Source organism: Rhodamnia argentea, chromosome 11 (assembly GCF_020921035.1).
Source record: "Rhodamnia argentea isolate NSW1041297 chromosome 11, ASM2092103v1, whole genome shotgun sequence".
NCBI lineage: Eukaryota > Viridiplantae > Streptophyta > Magnoliopsida > Myrtales > Myrtaceae > Rhodamnia > Rhodamnia argentea.
In genome coordinates this window covers 18,201,618-18,224,119 of record NC_063160.1, presented here as the reverse complement: position 1 = coordinate 18,224,119, position 22,502 = coordinate 18,201,618, and the positions used below count along the sequence as shown (strand labels likewise).

The 22,502-nt window shown below is 40.4% G+C and overlaps 3 protein-coding genes across 4 annotated transcripts; all 3 read left to right on the top strand.

Annotated features, from left to right (window-relative positions):
• The first annotated feature begins 274 nt into the window (after nt 1–274).
• LOC115747282 (probable protein phosphatase 2C BIPP2C1) lies at nt 275–6,028 on the top strand. The gene is made up of 9 exons (XM_030683374.2): nt 275–830; nt 946–1,910; nt 2,046–2,170; nt 3,072–3,138; nt 3,757–3,844; nt 4,221–4,390; nt 4,964–5,107; nt 5,298–5,426; nt 5,701–6,028. The coding sequence occupies exons 1-9, from the start codon at nt 587–589 to the stop codon at nt 5,875–5,877; spliced, it is 2,109 nt and encodes a 702-aa protein (XP_030539234.2). The 5' UTR covers nt 275–586; the 3' UTR covers nt 5,878–6,028.
• A 3,221-nt stretch (nt 6,029–9,249) lies between these two features.
• Nucleotides 9,250–11,355, top strand: LOC115747358 (non-specific lipid transfer protein GPI-anchored 31). Of its 2 annotated transcripts, XM_030683495.2 has the most exons (3): nt 9,252–9,653; nt 9,984–10,010; nt 10,974–11,355. In XM_030683495.2, exons 1-3 carry the CDS (start codon nt 9,308–9,310, stop codon nt 11,147–11,149), a joined length of 549 nt encoding a protein of 182 aa, XP_030539355.1. In that variant the 5' UTR covers nt 9,252–9,307; the 3' UTR covers nt 11,150–11,355. The 2 variants fall into 2 exon arrangements, with proteins under 2 accessions (XP_048128663.1, XP_030539355.1); XM_048272706.1 differs by lacking the exons at nt 9,984–10,010; nt 10,974–11,355 and adding an exon at nt 9,782–9,963 and having other exon boundaries at nt 9,250–9,716.
• Nucleotides 11,356–17,151: 5,796 nt separating this feature from the next.
• On the top strand, nt 17,152–17,988 carry LOC115747357 (chaperone protein dnaJ 20, chloroplastic-like). The gene has a single exon (XM_030683494.2). The coding sequence runs from the start codon at nt 17,246–17,248 to the stop codon at nt 17,810–17,812; it is 567 nt and encodes a 188-aa protein (XP_030539354.2). The 5' UTR covers nt 17,152–17,245; the 3' UTR covers nt 17,813–17,988.
• The last annotated feature ends 4,514 nt before the right edge of the window (nt 17,989–22,502 follow it).

Below are 22,502 nucleotides of genomic sequence, written 5' to 3'. Positions count from 1 at the left end.
AAGGTACAACATTTCACTACTACTTCAATATAATTATTAGGAGTGAGAGCTATAGCTTGTTTCCAATAATCCGCGGCTTGAATGAATAGATGAAATAAATAAAAAATGTATTTTTGTTAAAGAATGAAATCTTATGGGAACTGTCCATGTCTAGTCCATCCATTGGAACCATATCAGATCGGAGGCTCTGGGAAAGTCAGAATAGGAGAGTACTCATTTTGGGTTGGGCTTGCTACTTAGATGTTTAGTATTAATTGCTTACAATCTGTTATATTGAGAAAGCAATCTATTCAGTAACTGTTCATATGTCAAAAAGTGTGAACAGGATGATGTTCCAGCTTCTCGAAAAATCGTTACTTTACCCGCTTTGCTCAGTGGCGGGGGTTATCACCGGTCACTGATCAAGTGATGGACGGCCGTCGCATTTTCTCTTTCCTTATCCTTTTTGCCTCGCTGTTGGGATGAAACTGTAACTACGAATCAACGATCGCCATGGCTGACTTTTGCTGATTATCTCTTCTCGCACCACTCACCAACCACTCAATCCACGCACAGCTTCAGTGGGAATGCAGATGATCACCTTGCCATGATCGATTCTGTAGCCGTGAAGAGTCTCGCCATGTGGTTCTCCATGGAGCCTCGTTCTTTGACCTTCTCTTGCTCCGGTTCTCTGTTTTCTCCATGCACTAGCCATCGCTTTCTAATCTCGCGAAAGTGCCCTCTGCGAGTGTGCGTTCGCAAGAGGAGGTCGATCCGTTGCGTTTCCTGCAAGCCCTCGTCGCCAGGAGATTCCTCCTCTTCGCCTAATTTTGGCCTCGTCTCCACAACAGGTTCGATGGCGAGCAGCTTCTGTTTCTCTAATGGGTTCTTTTCTGTTGTTTGAGTATTTTTGTCTTGTTTTGGTGCTTCTTCTTATTGCTTTGTCTTTTGGGGGATTTTGGGCAGAGTGTTCTGATGGTAGTGTCCTTTTTCGCTTCGGTGATGTGAGGGAAGCGACGAGGGTGGATGTTGAAATGGTGGAATTGGAAGGTACTGGTGACGATGTTGATCAAGTTGCTTCCACAAGTTTCTCCAGTGACCACAAGAAAGAAGTTGCAGGCAGTAACGATGTTGATCAAGTTGCTTCCACAAGTTTCTCCAGTGACCACAAGAAAGAAGTTGCAAGCAGTAACTTCAACTATACTACAAAAGAGAAAGCTGAATCCCGTTTAGTAGCTGAATGTAGATGGGGCTCACCTGAACTGATTGATGAGGAGATAGTTTCAACTAGAGGAGATCATTCGGGTATGGCAGAAATTGCGTCTTTTGAAAGTCCTCAATCAATTGCGACAACGTTGGAAGATGCTCGATCCAATGTGGCAACAAGTGATTCCTTTGGTCCTACTCCTGATTATGTACCTAGAATAAGTAGCGAGGGAGGATTGATGGAGACTATCGAGCAAGAGCCTCCCCCTTCAATTGGTCTTTCTGAGCCTAATGATGTCGTAAGTTTGGAAACCATTAGTATCGGCAAGAATTGTCATGATGCTTCTCTTACTACTGATTTGAAGTCACATCCCACAAAGGACATGGAAAACGTGAGTGATGTCGAGGAAGTTTTGGAACTGAAGACTGTGGATGAAGATATAGCCCCAGCCTCATCTAAAGCTGACTCATTAGTTGAAGTGTCTAGTGATAGTCCCTCTGAGGAAAGTATCCAGGAAAATGTTCTAACGGATGGTACAAGGACTGCTACTGCTCTGGAAAAAGTGGATATGTCAATCAAAAGTTTGAGTGCTGAGGATAGTGCACAGATTGAGACAATGCTGGCTTCAGCTTCATCAGAGGTTGAATCTTTAATGAATGAGAAAGTTGGCAATGTTGCCACGAGTATAGCTCCCGATGTAAATAAGAGTGAAAGCTTGGAAGGGGTCAGTCTGTTTCTTGAAAGTTCCAATTCAGCACATCTTCTCCTTGATTGAACTTTTACAATATTTTCTGCCACCAGCTTAGGAAATGATATTATTGTGTTCAAGGAACTTAAACGATCTATATCTTCTTTTTAGGTATATGATAGTATGCTCTTCAATCAAGATGAATCACTTGAGCTTAACTCGCATAATATTCAACTTGGAGAAACGCCAGCAGTCAGTGGGGAAGAACAGGAGTCTGCCAAAAGTAGTGATGAGAGGTAACCACAGATTTTCTTGTGCCTCATGCAGAGCAAAATTAGTTTGAAACTTTTCTATGCTCAGGTGAAATGTCTACTATGATGACTGATTTGATCTAGAAGGTTCTGTTTGCAAAGAGTAATTTGACCGGTGTCATCATTACGAAGAGTTACCATCATTAAAGAAGGAAACATAAACATTTCCTTGTACCGGAATATGAACACTGAGAATAACGTTCATAGGAGGTTTTTAGACCGCAGTAGATGAGCCAATATGGAGTATTATTAGATAATCTTCTTCCATTAGTCGTCAAAGTCTGGCTTGTTCATCTTAGTGGAGTGCGTAATGCATCTGCTGATGAAATGCCGATACATTGCTTCATGGCAACTTGAAAGTATGTCAGAGTGTTCATAAGGTCGAAATAATTCTGGGGTAGTTTCTCATTCTGTTGAAGTTTAGTATAGTGGGATTTGCATATTTGTGAGTGGATGAGCTCCCTTGTCTTGATATCACAGTCACTCTTACAGTTGCAGCGATGACAAATACCCTGGCAGAGAGCAACCAATTTTTTTTAACATTTAAGCTTTAGTTCTAAGATAATACAGTTCCAGCATTTTTCAGCATCTAGCTTCTACTCCCAAAACCTTTTTTTCTGGTCTAGTTGCATTTTGGTTTTATTTTTTCTTTTCCAGCAAGTTTTCTAAGGTCATAAGGTTCTGTTCTAAGAGTTCGTTTATGTTCTGTTTGATATTTAAATTAGGTAATATTAGATTTCAGCTCAACTTAGAGTCAGTTCTATCGTATTTATTATTTATTCATCTAAACTAGGTAGTTCTCTTTTATTACCTGCGACAAATATGCAACTGCAATTTACCTCTAGGTTTGACCTTGAGATTGTGGCTAATAAATATCCATATCCAGGGAAGAAATCTCGAGGACAGAATTTTGCCTTTATCCGGGTGCTGCTTCACTACCTCATCCCTCTAAGGTAACTACATTTCATGGACAGCTGTTCCCATAATATGAGGTAGGCATGAAAAGTATTTTTCTTGGATGCACTATGACAGAAAAAATAAATGAAATTAGTATAACAGAAATTCTTTTTGCCTCATTATCTCTCTTTTTCCAGTATTCCATTAATAACTGTTTCTTCTAATTATTCCCATCTTCGAACATTTGCGTGGGGAATCTTGATCTGAAAGTATGGCTGACTATGGCTATATAAGTTCCAGTGATAGTACATGACCTCCTTGTTATAGAGTGCCGGCAAGATGCGTGAAACCTTAATGCAACTACTATAGAGGAACTAAATAGTGTTGAAACTGATAAGAGGAAGGAAGGATACTTAAATCAAAGTAGGATAGCAGCCGGCAATTCTTCTAACATCTTTTTTTTTTCCCCTTGAGAGAATTTGGTTATTATCAAGTTGAGAATTGCCTTACAGTATCAACAGTCCCTGTCACATTGAATACCTTAGTAAATCATTTGTGATGTTAAAAGGAGAAAATGCTTCCATATTGATAAAGGGAAAGCTCAGGGTATTGCATGACATTTCATGTCTAGTATGAAGTACTGACACTATGGTTGAATAAATAATAGCTTCCAGGTGTTGACAGGTGGAGAGGATTCTCATTTCATCACTAACAGGAGCTGGCTAGGTGTTGCCGATGGAGCTGGCAAGTGGTCTATTGAAGGTAAATTTTTCTACTCAGTTTACAGGAAACTGCTAGAAACAAAACAGATTTGGATATCTCTAACAGTCTAATTTCTTCTTCTTCCTTCTTTATAAATAATCGAGTGTACAGAAAAGATGCATCCGGATATTTACTAAATGAGAATAGGAACTATACATTATGAAAACAGCCTTTCCGAATGACGTCAGAAATTAATTATGTTTGGTAAGAAAATTATTTCCAATTTCCGCACGAATTGACTCTACTAAGTTGACTTCTTGTGCTGCATGAACTTATTATGGAGATTTTCTCACTATTACTTAATGCTTTCAGAAGACTAGTTCGAATGAACTGCAAATCATGAAGAAGCCAAATATTAACTGTCTTCTTTTCTCAGGAACTAATGCCGGATTATTTGCCCAAGGATTGATGGACAACTGCAGAGAGATAGTATCCGCCAGCGAGAGCAATGCTGTAACTGATCCTGTCGGTGTGATAATTAGAGGTGCTGCAGCAACACAATCTATAGGATTGTCTACAGTTTTGGTCGCATGCTTTGATGGCCAGGTAATATGATTTATGTAGATGTGATACTCTGATTGCAATTGCATTGTATGCTTCTTTTTGGTTCTCTCAGGGGGTGCCTGGGGAACTTCTACATTAAAAACTAACCTTAAAATGCTGCATGTGAACCCTGTCATCTTTATTTGACCCCAAAAAAAAAAAAAAACTGTCATCTTTATTGGGATGCAGGTGGTTATATCTTGAATCTTCAGGATATTTTAATTAGTGAAAATTTTAATATCCATTGTTTCTTTTGAAGTTTATTCATCAAATCTCCTATATTTTAGTCAAAGCAGAGGAGACATACACCTTTAAGGCCCGAACTATACATTTGTAGAGCTTTAGATGTGCTTTGGATAAGTGAGTTTGCATAGCTTTAATGAAATGGTGGACGCTCTAAATATCTTTTCAGGCTCCTTTCAGAAACTCTAACCGATTTATCTTTAACCATTCTCCTGATGACCTTTCATGGAATTTTCTGGCCCTTGAACTGTTAAAAGCTGAAGCTGCAGTGTCTTCTATGCCACTGCTTGCAAGGCTACATATTCTCCGGTTGATTGACAATTTGAATGACAGGTCTTGCATGTGGCAAATATAGGAAACTCAGGGTTTATCATAATTAGAGATGGCATGATCTATAAGAAATCTTCTCCGATGGCTTATGAGTTCAATTTTCCCGTGCTGATAGAAGGAGGAGATTCTCCCTCTGAGCTTATCGAGGTAATTTATGCTGAATTAGATGTTCGGCAATGTCGTAAGTGGAACTCCTAAATACATGCAATTTTCAGTATATTAGAGAATAAATCTTTCTTGGAACTTAGTTGCTTCTCATTTATATGGAGAAAAATTAAAGGGAGAGAGATAGATGGCGAGATGAAACCCTAGAATCTCAAAATCTTTTATCGATCAGTGTTACAGCATTGAGTTGGATGAGGGCGACGTGGTTGTGTCTGCAACTGATGGTCTCTTCGACAATCTCTACGAGCAAGAAATAGCTTCAGTCGTCCGCAAGTCCTTGCAATCCCGTTTAAGTCCTCAGGTACCTTGCTTATCTTAATTATGTTTCACTAAGCCTCTTTGTTGGCTGGAAACAATGGAAAAACCACACATGCTTATAGTGGTTTCACCGAGTATCAATAATTGGATTGAATTTTTGGACCTGCATTGATGCCTGCTACGATCCATGACCTACTTCTGATATACTGCATCAGATCATTGCCTTATAGTATTATCGACTATTGAGCTCTTCACATGAGCCATTGATAGAGTTTCCACTAGAAGATATTGACTGCTAGTTCATACTTCTCCATTAGGACATGGCAGAAATATTGGCTACTAGAGGACAGGAGATGGGGCAATCAAAATCTGCAAGGACTCCGTTTGCAGATGCAGCCCATGCAGCTGGTTATGTTGGTTATACTGGCGGCAAGCTGGATGATGTTACTGTGGTCGTGTCCATGGTCGAGAAGAGATCTAGCTCTCGGCTGTAGGACGATTTTTCTCTTTGAATTAAGACGATGACAGTTCAAACTCCTCTTTGTGCTCCTGCGTGATCCTTTTTCCCGGGCTGTATTTATCTTGATCTGAGGAAACAGTTTGTGCAGTATCAATAGGAAAATGTCCAATATCATCCTTTCTGGGGTTCACTTCCCTGCTGTTTCGGTTTCTTAGGCCGAAGATTCATCGGCGAAGTGGTTTTCCATTCCTTAGATGTCTCGATCCTTTTAGGTCGAGTTAGTTCAAAGTGCAAGGACTCCACAGGAAAGCTAAACGTCCCCATAGGCGCATGGAGGCGAACTCGTGCATGGATGCCTCAAGCGAACAGAATGATAAATGTGGATCGGATATGATTGCCAAGATGCACAGGAGCATTAACGGGGTCCATTCGCTCCTGGCATGTTGCTTTGAGTAGATATGAAATTTCATACTTCACGAGAGGTGCAGATCTAGGACAATCTAGATCCATTCAGATTGGAAAAAAAAGTAAAAATTGAAGGGTCACGTTGATGTGCAAAGTTCAAAAGGTACTAAGAACATGCTCTGCCTCGTATGATGAGTTGGGACTCTGGGAGCATGCTGTAATATATAGCATGACATCTAGAACACGAACGGAGGGGACCCAACAAAAAGATAGGAAGAAGATTTAACAAACGAAGAGAGGAAATGCGTCAAAGAAAAAGTCAGGATTTTCGGACGTTCTCATGGCGAGTTGCGGCTGCAGGACCCTCCACACAAGAACATGCTTCACAGGCATAAGGAATGGAATCATATTTGCTGTTCGGTTTGCCACCGACAACAAGTTTTTTTTTTCTTTTTTAATTTGTCGTTAATTTTTTTTTTCATTAACAACATATTTACCGGACCACCTCTTGTTAATTGCATTTCGTTGTCGCTAAACCTGAAAATCATACTAAGCATCCTAAGCATATTATGTTTAGGTATATATATATATTTTTTGGGTTAAAAATATTATTCAATCTAGTCTGGGTGGTTTGGTTTGCTCTTGAAATTGAGAACTGGATCGGAGCTCTCGAGAATCGGGTCCAATCGGCCGGTGCGGTCCGATCTGAACGGTATCTAATTCGATCGGGTCGGTCAAACGAGGCACTATGACTTGAGATGAGCAAAAAAGGTGAAACATATGTCCACATTGGATTTGTAGCTTTAGCAAGTTTCATCACTTGAGGCACTAGGATTTGGGATTGAGCAAAAAAGGGCGAAACTTGTCCGCTTTGCTTTGATGCTTTTTGACTTAAAAAAGACGAGAAATTGATAAGAGGGAAAAGATAAAGATTCCCCATAATGAAAGAGGGGGGTCCCGCTCACTCACTAGGCATCATTAAATTGGGCTCACGAGCTCAATCACGCCACCTTAATGGCCACTCTGCATCTCCCGTCAATCCTTTGCCTAGTCAAATCAAATTTGTTGGTGGGCAATTTCAAAACAAAACGGAACAATGCGAAGGTGAAAGTTGGGTTTTCCCCCGTTCCTGTTCTCTTCTTTGCCTGTGTTTAAATCCATGTCGCAGCGGCAATCCGATCTGCAACGTTAGCCTAATCATGTTTAGACGGCTAAAAAGGCCCCCCGTATGGTGGGGGTCCCCTCGAGATTTCAAATGAAAATCCTTTCACCGATCTGAGATCTTTCCTCAAAAGATCAACGGCAAAAAGAACGGCTTCGTCTTTCCACGTACTGCGGAAGTTGATCACACACACGATTCTACTTTCTTTCTTTGTTACAGGTCAGTTAAAAAAAAAATTCAATAAAAGACAGAAAAGATAAATTAATTAAAAAAAAACCCACATCAGTCCTAATAATGTCACATGAGACGACCGACGTCCATGTCAACATTGACAAATGGACCGAGTTGGTACAAATGCAAAAAAAGGTTTAGAATTTAATCGGTAAAAAAAATTAAGGTTTAAAAGACTAAGTTAACATAAACATAAAAAAAATTTAAAATCAAATTGATATAATTATAATAAAATTTATATTTTTTATTAAAATATAATGCAAGTTAGCGTGTTTACATACTGATTTGAAAGTGCGTGTGAACTGGGGACCGAAGAAGCATGGACTAATAAAGTAAATCCAAAGTGACTAATGCAGCTTTTTTCTCGCTTGTGAGTCGTGAGTTCCGCAGAATAATAGGTGTCGATGTGGCCGGAGAGAGGACAATTAGAGTCAATAAATGCGTGAGGACTGAGGAAGGCAAAGTAGGGTGCGGTAATAAAAGCAGATTTAGTCAACAAAAAAAAAAAAAAAAGGTAGGGTAAATGAAAAATATATAGGATGATAAATGAAATTGCCTTTTGAAATCCGCCATGAAATTGGTTGACGAAATTTGACAGGGCCTGTCCAACTCGTGTTAAGAAAAAGCGCGGTTTGTTTCTGAAGAAATAAATTGTGCTTGATCAATAATTACCGACATGGATCCGGTTGATACTAATGTGGATAGTTTTTATAAAATTTTGAATTTTTTAATGATCTTTTTTTTTGTCCTTTTCTTTTTGCTTTTGTAAGTCGTTCGTCACTATGACAACCGGTGATTGACGTTCTCGGTGGAGGTGGCGACGATGGCCGTTGAGGTTGCCGACCCTCTCGCCGAGGCACCGACGACCTCACCCCCATCGGGCGTTGTGGAGACAGCCCCTCCCGCTTGTGTTTCCTTTTTTTCCCCCCTTAACTTTTTAGTTTTTTAAATTTTAAATTTAATTTTTCTAAAAATTAAGTTAAAGTTGTATTTTGACGAAGATATCCTTGATCGATCGAAATATTTAACCGATCGATGAGGTCAGGCCTTTATTTGAAATAGCCATGGCCACTTCATGCCCTTTTTGGAGATGATGGCGATCATTTCAAGCCTTTATTTGAGAAAATAAGAGCATTTGAAATTATTATTTGAATTTTTTTTAAATTTTTTTTTACTAATATTTTTTTACGAATCAAATATCGAAAAAGTCTTAAAAAAATTGAAACTTTTTTTTTTTCAGGAATGCCTAGAGAAGAATTTTTTTTTTTTTTTTTTTGGTTATGAAAATCCAAAGGTGTTTGTTAATGTTGCCGTATCGTGGGGTAGTAGAAGAGCGACGCGTACGCAAACACCTGCCTGTTCCCACTTCCCCGACTGTTGTGCCCACACGCCGCGCCGCGCCACGCCACGCCACGCCTCGCCCTCTCTCCAGTCTCCTCCTCCTCTTTCGGCAGAAAAATGAAACCCTCGAGAAAGAAATTTAAGTATGAATAAAATCACAAGAACTGTTCTGCATCCTTCTCAAACGCAGGCTGCACTCTCTCCCCTCCCCTTCCCCCTTATATATCTCAGAAAGTTTCCTCTTTTGCTTCTCTCACCCTCCCTCTCTCCTTCTATCAGTCACACAGCACTCTCTGTGCACCCCCAACAAAACTAGAGAGGAGATATGAAAGCCACAAAGATCTCTCTCCTTCTCTTCGCGCTCGCCGTCTTGGCCGCCGACTCCGCCCACGGCGCCTCGTCCCCCAGCGCGCCGGCGCCGGCCGTCGACTGCTCGAGCCTCGTGCTGACCATGGCCGACTGCTTGTCCTTCGTCTCCAACGGGAGCACCGCCGAGAAGCCGGAGGGGACCTGCTGTTCTGGGCTCAAGACCGTCTTGAAGGCCGACGCCGAGTGCATCTGTGAGGCCTTCAAGAGCAGTGCCCAGCTCGGCGTCGTGCTCAATGTCACTAAGGCCATGTCTCTCCCCGCCGCTTGCAAAGTGTCCGCCTCTTCTGCCACCAAGTGCGCATGTGGGTATCCTCTGTTTCGGTTCCTTTTCTTGCTTTCTGTCTCAAAGGTGTCTCCTTTTTCGACATTTAGTCAAGTAATGCTCGTTTGGAACCACTTGACTGACTGACCCCTTCATAGTCCATTCATTTCGAGTTCATCATGTTTGCTTGTTTGTCTGCGCTTTCTTCGGTTTTTGGAGGGCATCTTTTATTTCCCTTTCTTTCCCTTTAGGCTCAAGGAAGATTTTTCCGAGTATCTATCGTATGTCTGAAATTTGTGGCCTTTAGCTGGCGATTGATGTTCTCGCGACTAGTTTGGTGATTTACCCTCGCGTTTTGTTGTTTTTGCAGTGTCCGTAGCTCCTGCGACTGCTCCAGGTATTTTCTCTTTGCCATTGCCCTTGTGTTTTATTTTTCTTCTTAGTCATGATATTTGTGTACGCTCGAGATTGTTCTTGTTCCTATGGACAAAGGACAAAGCTTGATTTGATATGTTTCATGTTTTATATGCTTTGTATTTTTTTGGAGCGGATTTCCCCCATGGTCCTACAAATTGCACGTAAAAGTCTTGGTCTTCTAGAGAGTGGTGCTGCGTGGTTTTGTCTTTTTCATGGAAGAATTCTGTGCCTGATGTTTTGGTACTTCATTCTGGGTCACGTACTAGCTTATATGCTGACTAAGAGGTTCAGCCAGTGATCTTTGTTTCCTCAGGCCTTGTGGAAAATTTGTTGGAGATATAATGTTGCCCCATAAGATGACTCCAAGCCACAGATCTAATGATCCTGCTGAAGTTTTGTAGGCAATGTAGCCTAACAACTGTGGGGATTGAATGGACTTTACTTTGTTAATTGGAGGTTTCAGGAGTCTAGCACTCTGTTTCTCAGTTTCCTTTTCTTGACAAAGGAAAAACAAGGAAGAACCTTCATGGTGGGTAGTCCTTGAGAAACAAGAATACCTTGGACAGGGAAATTCTTGCATTGTCTTAATCAAGCTATTTGTGTGCTGTTATCATGCGCATTGAAGGGGCTTTATTGGCTGAATCGGTTCTCTCTGTCCTATTTGCGTTTGTAAGTCTAGCAAAGTTTCTTGCTTTGCTCAGCTGTTTGGTTCGTCATAAAAATCTTGTCTGTCTTGCTAGTTTTTCATCTGGATGCACATGTTCAATGTGCCTCCCCTTTCTAACCAAAGTAAAAACTCGAGGGAAAATGAGCGATCTGTTCGAATCTTGGCCGTGCCTATGTTCGATCTTCCTTCTGAGGAAGAATGATTATTGGTTGTGAACTAAACAACTCTCTCCTCTGTCCAAGGCTTTTGGTCATGTTTTGGTTTTGATTTTTGCAGCTCTATCTCCAAGCTCTTCACCAACTCCAATAGCAATGGCGCCGGGCCCCACCGAAGGATTGAACGAGCAAGCGCCGGTCCCAGCTCCAGGCGGTGACTCAGCAGCTGCCCTTCTCTCCATTCCTTCTGCATTTGGGGTCACTGTTCTCGCATCAGTTGGATGGTTGCTGCTTTGAACTCGAGGGGAACTATGATGCAGTTTTGGGTGAAAGATAGAACATGGGGTTGCTGAGGGACTATAGACAAAATCTTCATTTTGTTGATTTGTATTTGTGAGGTTCTTGAGTCTTCTTTTCCGCTGATGGTTGTAGTTGTAGGGTAAGGATTCATTGTGTGGAACTACTCTTTGATGGAAATATATTAATGAGGTTTCTGGAAATCACTTTCTCAATGATCATGTCTAATTCGATTTCTCAAATCAAAACATCTAATCTGTTATCTCACACGAAAATTGTAATCTTTCCTTATTTTAACATTTGATCATTAAAAGGGCCTGTCCGCAGGGACTTGGGCAAAAATCTTGATCAAGTCAAAAGATATTGACGGTGTCAGTTCTCCGCAGTTAACTTGCATTAGTTACTTATGTGGGGGACTAATCGAATGTAAGGATGACGTGGCATGACATAGAGAGAGAGAGAGAGAGAGAGAGAGAGAGAGAGAGAACAAAACGGGGTTAAAGAGTTTGACGTGGCTGCGAATGGTGGTGGAAGGTCTTTGGAAACACCGTGTTCTGTTGTGTTGTTCTGCCTCTAGAAAGCTCATTTGTTCTTCGTAAGTGGCCAATAACGTGCAATAGTAGGAATTCAAACGGGCCGTAGTCAATTAGGTTTTTTGCAGGATCTGGGCAATAATTACTCGTGCAACCGAGGATCCAAAGCTTTAAGTGTGGGGTGGGGTCCAATTTGACCGCCAGCCGAAAGGCCCGTGATCGAAGCACGATCGTCCTGATCGAGCGACCTCGACCCACGACACGGGGGACGTGCTCATGATTGTTCGATACAGCGTGATGCGGGGGGGACGCATCGCTCATTGCTGATCGCCCACATGCTTTCTCATGATGTCCCCATGCACCATCGCCATCGCCTTTCTGTACTTTTATTTAAGAAAATTCTCGTTCAATGAGAATAAGTAAGGTCATGTCTAATCACCCCCCTTTTTTCTTCCCTCTTTTGCCCTTTCTTTGACTCTGTTTTGGATCTGGTGTCCCTTGTTCTGAGTCTTTCAATTTTCATGTCCACGGCAGTTCAGAATGCTTCCATTTTTGGGCCCCCCCGCCTGTCCAAAGTTACGACGCTAAGGCTGTATTTGGCCGTCCGTATAAAACTCGAGATAGGATATATTTTATCATATCCCATGTTTGGTAGATGTCCCGGATAGTATGATGTCGGATATAGATGGGATATAACCTGGATAAAAAAATCCGATGGGAAGGGGTAGGATAAGGTCGGATAGGATTTCTCTTATCCGTTATATAAAAGCTAACTTTTAAAATGATAACAACTTTCTTGTCTCATTTGTTTTTATTTTCATTTTATTTATTTATTTTTGCAAAGAGGTTTGAAAATCTAATAAAATGTATACATGTTCAAGTTTTTTTTGTGTATGAGAACGTTATTTTTATAGTAATAAGATCGGAATATTTCATGAGCATCACGTAGGGGCATATATGTCCTTTACATTGATATACGCTTCTACCAAATGCGAGGATATGATAGGATATGAGAATATCCGACTTTAAATCCACAGTTTACCAAACAATGGATAGGATATGGCCAAATCCCTAAATTTCTTATCCTATCCTATCATATCCTATCTTAACCGGAAATCCCGACGACCAAACGCAGCCTAAGTGAACTAGGACTTCGACTTGCCTTCTTACTTGGAACCATGAGATAGAATCGTCAAATTGAGTGGATCGGATCATAAATTATCCAATTAGACTCATTTAGCCCATTTATAACATATTTATTGTATTGCAACTCTTGTAATTTATACCGATCTTATTCGTACCCAATCCGTCCATATTCCTAAAAACACTTTCATATTTGATCCAATTTAAGAAAACTTATACCCAAACGAGGGGACGAGAGAGAATGAAGAGATAGTCACAAAGGTGGGTTGCGTCTAAATAAGTTATAAACCATTCATGACCCATTTACAATCCCCTTATGACCCATTTAACAAGCATATTAAGGTTAAACTCATCTACGACCCATTTATTGAATATAACTAACTCATACAACAATTCAACACATCATATATTGATTAAGAAATGACTTTGACTCATTTTGACATGTCTACCGAGAGGTTAGTGAAGTACTCCGTGGATATTGATTTTACCTACAGCGAGCTCAAATTCTTCTGTTAATACCTGCCTTTGAGCAGCCACCGACATCCCGGACCAGTGACGTGGGGTTCGGTATACGTTTGAGATGGGGACGGATAGTAGCAAAAAGAAAAGAAGAAGAAAGAGGAGGAGGAGGAGGTTGCATTGGGCCGTAAAAGGAGTATTGCATGAAGCGTCTTTCAGAAACCTTGTTTGAACCCATTTCCCATTCTTTTCGAGGTGAACTTTCTTTTCAGCCCAACATATTTGATAGGCTTGAAGCCCAATAACGAACTTCTCGAATCTAGACATCAACGGGGCCTGAGCCCACGTTTCCCCGACATGGTCGGCTGCGAGTCGCATTTCATCTCGTATCATCGTACTCCTACTCCCCACGATTGCATCGCACTATCGCAGCATGTCTGCCAAAGATAACACTCTAAGCTCAAACTTAAAAATCAACTCACCGGATTACAAGCCAACTTCACCCCGAAAATGGTCGAAACATGCCGGTTTCGCACCGACTTTGCTTAAATCTTGTCAAATCCCGTGCGGTCCTTCGCCACATATCTAGTATTCATCATGCATAGCCTAAGTCGACTCTTTGTCTTGAAGCCCCATGGAGAGCATTATACAACCATTCCACTCCAAATAGACCGTGGGATGAGCTCTCGCGCATTTTCATATGTGGGAACGAAACGAAACGAAACAAAACAAATCGAGGGAAAGTCGTGTCCCATTTACTTAACAATCATTAATTACATTTTGGCCCTGATTGGTAATGCTAATGAGTCCGGTCCATTTTTTTAAGATCTAGAGTAGATGAAGGCCAAAATGCGATTTGACTACTAGTGACATGTGTGGCCCCGGGTCGCGACCAAATTTAGAAGACTCTCTCGCATGTCGCCATTGACGTGTGTCGGCCCGGCTTTATGGATGTACTGGTTCAACTTTTTGTCACTCCCAAGATGAGCGAGGGAAAAAAATATTATTGCCAAGTAAAATGGCAGATTCTTGTTCGATTCTCGGACTAGCCATGTGCAGATTCTTACAACGGTTGACCATATTTAGGGAGACAGAAGCTATGTCCAAATTGGCCACGCAAATAAAGAATACAGCCACATGAATTTTTACATTCGCTTTCCACGGAAATCAAGAGGAAGGAAACAAGAGAAGATTTGAAAGTGGATCCGACCTCACCCGCTATACGGTCATCTTCACGTCGCAAGTGATTTAAGGTCACTGGTCGGTGCTCGCTGGCTTTTTATGCCGGCGGCTTATCCGGTGCTTGATTGTCCTCACGATGAGATTTCAATATATAAAATTTGATACTGACCCCTGTTTTCTTTTTAGCAACGGGAGGAGGTTTCGAGTTATATTATGAGATCTGAAACTTGATTTGGTCTGTTCTGTATGTCTAAGAATGTGTCGTCGTCCCCGAGGTTTTCTTAGAATGTCGCTTTCTTTCAAAGACATAGATGATAACGAGCCTGTGTAATCAAAGATATGGTTTTCTGTAAAATCCATTTTATCGATGTAGTATTAAATAGTGGACCACGTATAATCTTTTGCACTATAAGAAGAAATTTCACTTTAACAATTGACAAGAAAACAAGAAAAATCGCCATTTGTAGCCAATGATTCTATTAACTCATGACAAGATATATGGCATTCACTAAGGGCGCGAATGATAATCATTCTGTTCTTGACAACAATTTCTAGACATAAATATTTTTTTTATTTTAATTCCTGGACGAGTTTCTGAGCAAAATAACGTGTTTGACGACACAAAATATCTAGTCCTAAAATAGAAATTTATTTTGATAACAATACAAAATTTATATGGTTGCTAGCCACCGGACCTTAACCGGGCCGCCGAACGACAATCGGCGTCCGGCGAGAGGGATATGAGAGAGAGGGAGGCCGCACGCAAGAGAGAGGGAGTGAGTGATGACAAGAATTTTTGTTTCTATTTTTGTTCCAGAAACAGAGAACTAGGAAACTTCTTCTTCTCAATTCTATTCCAAACCTATTTCTTGACTAAAAACTTATTTTTCAGAAAAAAAAAAATTGCATTGCCAAATTAATTTCTGTTGTAAACCTATTCCAGAAATAGGTTTGAAAGAGAAACATAGAAACATAATACTTATCATGCGCGCCCTAAATAATTCTTTGGCCCAATCATCAATGTAAAGATAGTGAATTGACAAAAAAGTGAAAGGGCTATAATGCTTTGCAAGCCATCTTCGAGTGGAGATCATATAATTAATCCTACTAATGAAATTGTTTCGCCAAAAAGTGCCTTCTACAAGGGGAAAATTATCAAAAAAATCCTAAATCTATTGCAATTATGAAATTGAGATTTTTTTTTTTTTTGGTGTGAATGAAATTGAGATTGAATAAGAGGTATTCATCGATTAATTGACAAGACCTTCCGGAAGGGGAAAATTACCAAAAAAATCCTAATCCTGTTGCAATTGTGCAGATTCAATCATAAACCTTTTTTTTTTCGACCAATTCAGTCATGAACATTTTGCATTTGTGCCAATTTAGCCCATTTGGCCGGTTGACACCGATGTGGACTTTTTTTTAACAGTTTTTTCACTTTTTATGATTTTTTCTTTTATTTTTTTAGGTTCTTTTTCCCCAACACTTAGGTCGGCAAGGGTTGTGGTGCCCTTGTCCGGCCAGACGAGGGTGTCTCGGCCCTCGCCCCACTAAGGGGTTGGGAAAAAAAAACTAAAGAAAAGAAAAGAAAAAATAAAAAACAATAAAATTCTCAAAATATTATTAAAAATTGGCAAGGTCATCATTGGCTTGCCAAATGGACTGAATCGACTAGATGTAAAAAGTTTAAGACTAAATTCGCAAAAAAAAAGTTTATGACTGAATTTATATAATTACAATAGGTTTAAGACTTTTTTGGTAATGCTCCCTTCTATAAATTACAATTCAAGTATTTATACGTATCATCAACAATTAACAACTGTTCCAAAGAAAAAAAAAAACACATGCTACGTGACTCCTAGAATTTAGCATCTTCTATTTACATATGGTTACTTGATATAAAACAAAGGAAAATGCTTCCTTAACAGTATTTTCAGGGATTGTATAATCTTAAACGTAGATTCACACACTATCACCACGTATTCGTTAATTTGGAAATCATGTAATCAGAAATAACTCACAATAATATCATGCTAGCAACTTCATTAAACAAATACAAATACTTCACAGTCGTTTCTCGTACACTCTATCACAGCCACCATCAACATTTAACTCTCGACGTTCCTAGTTCCGCTCTCATCACTGGATTCCAAGATCTATGTCTCCGCGATTTGACGGTTGTCTCAGTTTCCCTTCTTCCCGGCTTTGTCAATCTTCATCCTTTACCGAGTCGCAACGGTTGTGTCCGAAATTGTTGGCTCCGTCACATAAATAACTACCATGCTTCCAGCATCTCGAAAATCTCATAAGTCATGGCCTTTCATCGATTGAACAGTTTTGTTTACCGACGCCCGTGCTCCGGGACTTAGTTATTTCCATTCATGTTCCTTTGTCGACTAAACAAGTTTGCCGACAGGCTAGCCCGGCTCAACAGTCAAAGGTTTCGGCATTTTTGGGCGGCAACAGAAATGAATTGACGACACGCCCCATGAAGGGTAGCCGTACTTTAATACGGTCAGTGCCCAAATCGATATTTGCTCCAAAAACGCGTTCAACCTCGAACTCAACGTGGTCTTCGAGAGCCACCTTCCTTGCCCTTTCATGGTTCCTAGTATTTTAAGGAAGAAGATACAAACTGCGAACATTGACCGACTCGCACGTTCACAGACCCCTACAAATATATCCCAACGCATTCAAACTTCTGCTCAGCAAGAGCCAGCAACGTAAAGAATCGAAGTCTCTTGTGTTCTTCTCGAACAACCCATCTCCAAGATCATCCATGGCCGTCTCTCTCGCTTCAACCCTAAGAACCTCCCAGCTTTCTCTCTCTCAACCTCCTTCGCTCTCCACAAAACAAAGGCCACTGCCCAGGATCACCATCTCCTGCAAATCATCATCATCATCATCATCATCATCAACGACCAACTCGGTACGTGGAAATGGCTCCAACTACTACGAGCTGCTTTCGCTGAACCCTAACGACACGAGCGCTGGCGACATCAAGAAAGCATACAGATCGCTGGCGCTCCGGTATCACCCGGACTCATGCTGCGACCCGTCGATGAAGGAAGAGTCAACGAGGATGTTCCTTCGGCTTCACGAGGCTTACAGGACGCTGTCCGACCCCACGTCGCGCCAGGAGTATAACTACGAGCTGGGCCTGAGCTCTACCGTGTCTTGGAGATCACCACGCAGGGTCGCGGATACGAGCGGTGATCAGGAAATGATGAGGAGTAGGTGGCAAGATCAGATCGCTGAGCTGAAGAGGAGGTCAAGCAGAAGGGTGGCTCAGAAGAACGGGTCGTGGGCCGCGCGAACACGCGCTCAGAACCTCCGGAGAGATTAAGAAACTTTGTTCGACCGAAATTAAGGATTAAAAAAAAAGGAGAGAATGAAGGAAAAGAAAGAACATGATTTGTTTTTCCTATTAGTCCCTCTAATTATTCATGATTATGTAAGACACTTCATTGATGATTCATTGATTCAGATTCGTTTATTCTTTTGTCATTCTGGTTTCTTCCTTCCCCGTCTAAGCTCGCACAATTCTATTCTTCCTTATTTAAAAAAAGAATAAAGTACGGTCCGTATCCATAAACTTCATGTTACCCACTTTTCTTGTTAGTTTTCAGATAAGCAATTTTTGTATAAAATTATCAATTTTTCTCTTCATAACTAACTAATATTTCGAATTCGCTAACTCCTCCGTATATAATCATCAATCTATATTAAAGTGATCTATCAACTATCGTCAAATTGATTTACTAACTAGATTTTACTTGCCAACTCTCATCTGAGTTACTTACTAGCATTCTTCTTTTTGTACTTACCAACTTTGCCTATTATGTTATATATTTTCATGCCATTTGTTGAAACCCTTTAAACTTGCTAACTATTTTTAAAATTACCAATCACTAGCTTAACTCAATACTTTTCTCCGATTCAATTATCACATCGTATTGGGTTATCAACTCTCAGTTGAGTTAATTACCAATATTTATTTGTTTATTTATCTTATCAATTTTTTCTTCCTTTAAATTATCGATATAGTATTCGGTTAAACTGTATACTAATTATATCTTGTAATTTAGAAGAACCTACACCATTAAATTTGGACTAGCAACCAAGGTGCTTATAACTTATAAGTAGACTTGATCTTTCAAAATCTTGAAATCACATACGCTCCACTCAAAACTAAGCGGTGAACAAAGGGTTTCACATCATCTCAAAGCATACTATAAGCTACAAAGCATATACTTTCTCTAAGTTTCCTCTTTTATTTTCTTAGTTAATACTCGTTATCAAGACTTAAAATGTAAGAGAATATCTTAGGTAATAAGTGTTGATGTAGTGAAGCAGTGTGCCCGACTCCGTTAAATCGGTTGTAGTAAAGGCATGGTTAAATCTTTGCCGACATTGTAGCGCAATGTACCTGGCTCTATTACAGATCCGACAAGAAAGCTAAGGCCTAGATCCAAGAATGCCTCCCTAGGTGAATGGGGGAACATAGGGCCTCGAACCACCACAAGGCCGACTAGAGAAAGGGGAGGACCGATCGGTATAGGGGACAGAGAATGGCTGTAAATTAAATCGATCATTGGAAGCTTTCCAAATCGATTGATCACGCGAGAACCCTCCACCTTGCTCTTGACCGGATCTTCGGCCCCTAAAATTACATCCACCACAACTCCCTCGAAACAGTGGATTGGGTGAAATGACATGACCAATCAAAGCATGATGAATATCAGATGAAGACGAGGCATTCAATTTTTGGAGAAATCATTCTTCTTGTATGAGGAGGTGTGACCACAGATCACCGAAAGAAAGAATAGTAGGGCTATTGGTGACCGTCGTAACAAAGGGATCATACTACGATGGGAGCCCATTGAGGGATTGAATCACCAGGTCCTTATCGGAGATGGAGCAATTGATTGCGGTGACAGAATCCGCAATTGACTTCAGGTGCTGAAAATAATCAGACATCGACTAATCGGGTTTCTTAACGGCATTTTGAAAATCAAGCTTTAATCCAATTTTCTTGGCTGCGCATCCATTAGTAAAGTTTCGCCCTAGAGATAGTCAAATCTCTCAAGATGTTCAAAGATCATGAACTTCACGTAAAATCTCAACCGTGAGGGTTGAGTTAATCAAACTATAAATGCATTGATCCATCTTGATCCAAATGGAATAAGGGGGATTGGCCACCACAAGTACCATTCGATCATTGATAAGCCTCTGCGAACACGGAAAAGATCCCCCACATATCCCAGCATATCGTTATAGATTAAAATCGGTTCAAACCGAGATAGAGTTGGCGAGGCCGATTGCACGGCGGTAATTTGGGCAGCGGTAGAGATCGGCACAATAGAGGAAAGAGAAGAAGATGTGAAAGTGGGCATTATATTATGAGAGGTGATGAGAAATTGGGATTAACAAAAAGAGAAGATGATGGCCAAAGAGATGGTAGAGAAGAAGAAAAATTCGCATATGCATTGAACATTATTGAGGCAGTAATTGGAGCAAAGGAAGTGTTGATTTAGGGTAAAGATGTTGAAGAACGTGATGCGTTTTCCCGCTCCGATACCATGTTGATGGTTAAAGTCACAGAGTGTTTATGGTGACTCAACCCAAACTAGGGTTGTATAATATATATTTATATGAGTAACTAATTACAATAAGGGTATAAATAAACACAACTACAGAAATACCTCAATATATATATATATATATATATATATATATATATATATATATAATTACACGTTAATAATAAGTACATCGGGTGTCATCCATCAGAATTTTGAGATTTCAAAATTCAAAAACACATTACCCTGTTTACGGTAGCACATGACTACCGAGAAAAGTGCATTGGTTATTGAAGATATTCGATTGTTGATGAAGATTCGAGTTCAACTTGAATGGACTGTCAAAATTGTCTAATTTTCCCCGTGGAATTTTGGGAGCATAATTGTGGGGCAGTCTAGATTTTCTAACAAAAGAAGCTCTCCATCCACACGATCCATGAAATTGAAACTGCCTAAGACATTGCAATGTAATCGTGTCTTTCTAGGAAAATAAATATGTATATCCTTACATTCGCCGTTATCTATGCAGATGTTATGTCTGTACAAATGAATCTTCACATCGTTTGAATGGACTAGACAGAAAGATTGGGAAAAAATAAAAAAAACCAGCGCTCGTATCAATTTTTCAAAATCTGAAGTGCATAAAATCAAAACGTGATTTAACTATTAATGACATTTGAGGCCTGTGCGGCGGCCAAATTCCAGCCCTAGTTCTGGCCCGTGACATGTGCCGGTTCGGCTGCATCCAACGGGCGGCCGAAACAGACAAGAATGATTAATCATGCTTTGACTAATCTCGCCGGCCCTGGATTTACTGGTTAACTTTTTGTCTCTCCAAAGAAGAGCGAGCACAAATTTCTTGTACTCTTCTTGGACAAGCTATGTACAAATTTCTTATGGTGGTTGACCATTTTAAGGGCGACACATTCTATGTACAAAATGTACACACGCAATACACATTGGCCTAACACCTAACACGATATAGCTATATCAATATTGAATGTGTACGTTCACACCACCGGAAACCAAGTGGAAGAAAACAAGATATTGAAAATGCATTCAATCTCACCTATTATTTGATCACCATCACGTCGCAAGTGATTTAGGTTGCCGGTCGATGCTACGAGTCGACCTCAAGTAACGCGAGTTAGAAAACCGTGCTCGCCAGCCTTCTGCGCCATCGGCTTATAGGGGTAGCTGATTGTCCGCCCGATGAGATTTTAATACGCAAAAATTTGACACCTACCTTTGTTTTGTTTAGCAACGAGAGGGGGGAAGAAGACCCTTTCTGGTCAAGATAGGTTCTGAGTATATTGTGAGATCTAAAACTTGATTTGGCCTGTTTGTCCTAAATGGAGTCGTCCACGAGGGTTTTTTAAACCTCGCTTTGTCCCGAAGACATGTTTGATAACGAGCCTATGTCTTTCGAAGATCCAAACTATCTTTCACGACCAAACATTGAGTTTATTATACTTTTTTTTTTATTGATATTAATATATGGTTAAATGTGAAAAACGTTTTATAGACATAATGTTGAGTAGTGGATTATCTATCATCGTTAGCACACTAACCAGACAATTTACATGGGCCCCTCTTTTTGTTAGTGTCATTTATGCCTACAAATCAATGTTCTACCATGACTTTCAATGAACGACAACACATCCAGAAAAATTGACATCTGTAGACAGGGCACCACATTAACTCATGACGCAATACGTGACGTTCACGGAATAATTCTTCAGCCCAACACATCGAGATAAAGATCGTCTGTTGAGAAATTCTTTTCATCAACATAAAGGGTGAATGATGGTAGTTACAATCCACCCTAAAGTCATCGGAAAATTACTAAAAAAGTCCAAACTTATTGTTCTTGTACTAATTCAGTCCTAAACTTTTCAATTTGATCCTAAACCTTTTGACAATATCAAATTTAAATCGTAAACCTTTTAATTGTGTCAATTTAGTCCTAAATCTTTTGATAATTTGTCATTTTAGTTCTAAACTTTTTGACGATTTATCAATCTAGTCGGTGCCAATAGTCTTATGTGGCATGGCCGGCGCTAAAGTGAATAATTTTTTTATTCTTTATTCTTTTCTTTTTTTTCCTTCTTTTCCTTTTCCTTTTTTTTTTTTTCCAATTCTTGGCCGACAAGGTCACCAGCCATAGGTTGGCCTGGGTGAGGGTATCCACGCAGTTGCCGTCTACGAGTGAGTGCCTCGGTGCCCTTGTAGACCACAAGCAAGGGCCCGACGCCTTCTCCCGGACCAGGAGAGGGTCGCCAATCCTCAACTGTGACTGGCGACCTTGCCGGCTAAGAGTTAAAAGAAAAAGAGGAAAAACAAAAAAAAATATTAAATTCACAAAATTTAAAAATAAAAAAGGTTGCTAAAATTATCCACACGTCGGCGTCGGACGTGCCACGTAGGACCGATGACACAGACTAGACCGCCGCA